This window comes from Manacus vitellinus, unplaced genomic scaffold (assembly GCF_001715985.3).
Source record: "Manacus vitellinus isolate BGI_N305 unplaced genomic scaffold, ASM171598v3 scaffold_24_pilon, whole genome shotgun sequence".
In the NCBI taxonomy this organism is placed as follows: Eukaryota; Metazoa; Chordata; class Aves; order Passeriformes; family Pipridae; genus Manacus; species Manacus vitellinus.
In genome coordinates this window covers 3,330,292-3,335,376 of record NW_021939798.1, presented here as the reverse complement: position 1 = coordinate 3,335,376, position 5,085 = coordinate 3,330,292, and the positions used below count along the sequence as shown (strand labels likewise).

At 50.8% G+C, this 5,085-nt stretch overlaps 1 protein-coding gene across 1 annotated transcript; it reads right to left on the bottom strand.

The window, feature by feature from the left end:
• Nucleotides 1-1,865: 1,865 nt before the first annotated feature.
• LOC115307503 (heparan sulfate glucosamine 3-O-sulfotransferase 3B1-like) lies at nucleotides 1,866-3,694 on the bottom strand. Its single transcript, XM_029960065.1, has 2 exons — nucleotides 3,570-3,694; nucleotides 1,866-2,603 (listed from the first exon to the last, which is right to left on the bottom strand). Exons 1-2 carry the CDS (start codon nucleotides 3,692-3,694, stop codon nucleotides 1,985-1,987), a joined length of 744 nt encoding a protein of 247 aa, XP_029815925.1. The 3' UTR covers nucleotides 1,866-1,984.
• Between the last annotated feature and the right edge of the window lie 1,391 nt (nucleotides 3,695-5,085).

The window sequence follows — 5,085 nt, the reverse complement described above, 5'->3', positions numbered from 1 at the left end:
CACAGTGGAACAGGAATGGTGGGCAGGGGGTGAAGGGATCAGTGGAGGTAGTGAGGGTGGTACTGAGCCCTGCCAGGCCAGGACAAGCTGCTGAGCACAGCCCAGCTTTGGTGCCACCAACCCATCACTCCACCAGTTGGGACACAGAAACCTGGGCTCAGGTAGAGTTTTGGGATGACAACAGTGGGAGAAGCTCCTGGAGCCTTGTAACACTAGGGAAGTTATTTTAATTCCCTTGGGAAATGGGCCTGCCTTGGGAAACCCTGAGGGTTTGTGTCTTTAGAGGACAGGAAGGTCCCAGGACTCTGCATCCTTGGGAACAGAAGGAGGTGTATAAGGATGAGCTGGAAGGTGGCTTGGAGTAGCCAGGAGGGAATGTGGCTCAGCACCTGCAGTGAACTTGGTGCCATGAGGCTGAGTGGCATCCAAGCTGTTTTCCTTAACTTGCCAAGGTGGAAATGCCTCCCTCTCGGGTTAAATCATAATTTCAGATCAATTCTCTTTGGACTCCTTGAAATCTCTGCTCTGTTGTGATTTTATTGAGATCCTGGCTGGTGTGTAGGCAGCCAGTGAGCTTCATCCCCAGGCTTCTTCTTAACCAGACTCCCAGACGATCCCCCACTTTGTTTTACCCCATCAGGGTCTTTTGAAAGCTGGACTCACCCTCCTGTTGTGTTTATGCAGCACCAAGAGATAACTGGGTACTCCTTTAGTCCAGAAAATGCTGAAGATCAAGAACCAGCAGATAAATGAGCCCGTGGCAACACAAGATCCTGCTTCACTAATAGATTTCTGTCGCTGAGACATTTCCATCAGCCAAAAAAAGGTGATAAAGGAGCTTGGTTTTGCCTGGCAATTTTTAAAGCCCTTCACAACCAATGCTCTTGTTCCTGCTTCCCACTCAGCTCTCAATTAGGAAAGAACTATTGCCTTCTCATTCCCCTTTCTGGACATGCATTTTGTTGAATTTTTCCCAACCAACCCTTCTTCTACTGTATTTAAGACTGGCCCAACTTAAAATATTCATCATTATGGCTTAAATTGCATCTGCCAGTCACCCAGAAGTTTCCTACACACGTGTAGTGGGATGGTGGGTCCCCCATCACCTTCAAGACTGGTGTGCCACGAGCATCCTCTCACTGTGGACTTTCCCATCCCCAAAACCCCTTCAGAGGGGCCCCCTTGGAAAAGGATCCTGCTGTCAGTGTAGCAAAAGGGATGCAATAGGGAACTCTGGTTTAGAGCCAGCTCCTGTGAATGAGGTCTTTTGACTACCTGGCAATTTTCATCACAGAGTCAAAAGAATCATTTGTTTCCTTTCACTTTTGGCTACCAAAATTATTTTGTCTCAAAACAAAACAAAGGATTATTGGTTTTGGCTTCTATAAGAGGAAAAAGAAGTTTAGTTGATGAAAAGAGCTTGATTTAGTGGGGGTAAAGGTAAAACAAAAAATTGGATAAATGAAGAAAAATTGACCAAATGTTTCATGCAATAAAAAACCCCCTAGGGTAAGGTTTGGAAAGCCAAATTAGGTATTAAGCCTCCTTTGTTTTATTGTCAAAAGCGGCGAGGTCTGGCCTAAAATGGCACTTGCAAGCCAAAATCTGGATGACCTTTCAGGAAGACCCTGAGCTCCCCCAAGCACCCTCTCACTTCTAAGAACTTTACACCTGCATTTCTTTTACAGAGGCAGTGCTAAACCTTGGGCCCATGGAAGGAAGCAGCCAAGCTGCAGGTGATGTCGACAGGACCAGGTTGCTCTTCACAACCTCCTTTTTGTGGAGGGTGGACACACCACCTCTTCTCTGAGAGAAGCCAGAAGACAAAGCAGCGATAAAAGAAAAGAATAAATCAGAGCAAATCATGTTTCGGCACAACTATTATTTTTTTTTTCTGTATTTCGCCCCTCTCTACTGATACGTAAAAAAAATATATATATTATATTATATTTTCCTTTTCTTAAATTATTTTTTTTTTTCAGCCTCAGTCCCAGCCAAAGTCCTGCCCCGTCATCTGGTAGAACTTCATGTTGAAGGGCCGGTAGAAGTCCCGCAGCCTCTGCACCACCTCCTGGTCGATGTCGGGGTGGGTCCTGCCTTTGGTCTTCCCCAGGCAGTGGGGTTTGCTGCTGCCTTCCGCCTTCTTCAGGCACGGGAACCCCTTGGTTTTGTTGAAGTAGAAGTGTTTGTCGGTGATGATCCTCTTGAGGCCCAGAAAGTCCTGGACCCTGCCCAGCTCCCCCGCGGGGTCGCTGATCAGCCTCTCCCCGCTGACGAAGAGGATCTGCCCGATGGGGAAGTAGAGGAGCCAGTTCTCCAGGTGCTTGGCGTAGATGCCAATCTGGATGGCGCTCCACGAGGTGTCGATCAGGCCCGTAGTCCTGTTTTTGAAGGTCAGGCTCTCAAAGGTGGGGATGTCGGGCTTCTTGGAGAGCGTCTGGGTGTAGTCCGAGATGGCTCTGGTCACGGGGTCCCGCACCACCACGATGAGCTTCGTGCCCTTGGACATGGAGGAGATGCGGGCGGGGGCCTCCTTGGTGACGAAGTAGCTGGGGGTCTTCTCCATGGTGATCTGCCCCTCCAGCGTCCTGGGCATCAGGTCCCTGGGATGAGGGGACAGAGGGACATGTTAGAGCCAGAACCCCCTGGGTGGGGTGGGGGAGCTGGGTGTGGGCAGTGCTGTGGGCATGTCCCAGGTACCAAGGGGAGGATGGTCCTGAGCATCACATCTCCAGCCCAGCTCTTTCCTTCTCAGGAGACCCATAATACTCTGATTCTGCAGAGATCTGAGCTTGTTCCTGATTTCCTGCTTCCTTTACCTACCCATTTACCTGGAATTAGACCTGAACTCACCTGGCCTCTTCAAGGCCTCCCCTCTTGATGGGATCCCACCTCCCTCATTGCAATGGCACTGTGAGAATACAGCACATCCCCACAATCCTAATGCCCTATCCCTTTAAATTCCTCCCTGCCCACACTGGGCTTTCCTGCACAGTGGCTTAAATACCCTGGAATAACAGTGAATTCCTGGAGTAACAACACTCCCTTCCTGCAGGACAGAGGGATTTTCAAGGGCCCGGATGCAAGACTTTATCTTTTGGTATTTTCCAGGTGGCAGCACATAAAAATGTGCAACATCAGCTCCCTGACCTCAGCAATTTCCTTCTTTCACCCCAAGACATCCTACACACAGGCTGCTTCGGGAAGCTGTCCTAGATGGGAGTGGGAGGGGACCTGGGGCTCAGGCCAGGGTCCATCCTGTTCCAATGTGCCTGTGAGACTTCAGAGCCCTCCTGGCCCAGGAATGGGTGTGGTTTGCTAAAGGACCACAGGATTTGGTGGCAGGGTAACCTGAGGCCCTCCATGTTAAACAAGGCAAGGTGTAGGAGCCATATGAGCATCCGACTGCTCCTCCTGGGCACTCCCAGCTCCTCTCCTTGCTCCTCCTTGCCTGCCACACCACATCCCATCCCCTCACACACATCACCCTGTGTATCACCCCCAGACAGGACCAGCATCTACAAAACACCAGTGATTCACACCACCATCAGCTGGTTACATGAACCCACCCCGCCTTCCGGGCTCTCAGCAGCGTTTCCCTCTCCGCGGCTGATGTTCCGACGGTCCCGTCCTTCCCAGGGGGAATGGGAGATGGATGGCAGGTGGCTGCAGCACCAGTGAGGTTCACTGCCATGCCACCAGCAGTTCTCAAGGCAACTGCAGCCCCCCACGCCCCGAGCCCTCAGCTTTGACCCCTCTGAGGCCGTGACACCCGTGCTCAGTGATGAACTGCTCCGTCCTGCAGCAGCAACAGCTGCTTTGCAAACCTGTGCAATATGCCAGCAAAATTAAACTCATCTATCAAAAAAGCAACAATGAAAAGCCAACAATGGCTAAAAACACCAATAACAACCAAACCCCAGGCTGTTATGTTACAAATGAGAGAGCAAGGAATGACCCTTCCCCAAAGCAATTCCCTTTGCAACCATATTACACGGAGGCTGAGCAAAGCCATGGTCCTAGAGAAGCCAGATCTTTGCTGAGGGTTTCTCTTTAGGGGAAACTCCAAGAATTTGGGCCACTCAGGATGAAGAATAAACAAGCTGAGGGGTATGAGAGAGCTCTCACACATCCTGAAGGCTGTGAAGCCACAAAGGGAATCACTGCTGAACTAAAGGTGGCCCTTGCCAAGCAGACACATAATTCTACGGTGGAATTTGCCATCACTTGATGCTGAGAAGGCCAGAAGCATAAATGGTTCAGAAACATACTGGCCAAATTTATGGTGGCTGAAATAAAGTGGTGGCAATGAAATGTGGGAGACCCAGAGCCACTTGAGCCATGGGGAGCCCCCAGCCCCTATTGCCCTCAACTGGGAGGAGGTTACAGGAGGAGACCTCCAATCCCCAGCCTTCATCCACTTGTCTATGGACACCTGATACCAGCCACCATCTGGAAGGAGGCACTGGGCTGGAAGTGTCCTTGCTCTGGCCTGGTGCAGCTGGTTGGATGGGGTTTTGCTCAGGGCAGCCTCACTTTTGGCAAGGGCATGGAGAGATAGGACAAGGACTGATGGCTTTAAAGTGAAAGAAGACAGGTTTAGATTGGATATTAGGAAGAAATTCTTCCCTGTGAGGGTGGGGAGGCCCTCAGGTTGCCCTGAGAAGCTGTGGATGCCTCATCTCTGGTTCAAGGCCAGGTTGGACAGAGCCTGGAGCAATCTGGTCTGGTGGAAGGTGTCCCTGCCCCTGGCAGGGGGTTGAAGCAAGATGATCTTTAAGGTCTTTTCCATTTTATGAATCATTCTATGAATCATCTTTTTCCCCCCAAATGCATCAAACTCACATTTCTCTGATGTGGTGGTGATGCTCTGCAATGATTGAGTCATCTGGAAGCACCTGAACCCTTGGAAGGGCGAAGGAACCAGGTCATACCCCCCTCCCCACTGCCTGCCAGCTTAGTCCCCATTGGTCTCTGCCCCTGTAAGAGCCTCCTGCAACTCAGAGTTGCTCTTGAGTGAGAGCAGGAGCTGCTGAACCAGCAGCAGGACAAGGGCAGCAGGATGGCACTGACTTCTGTGTGTGT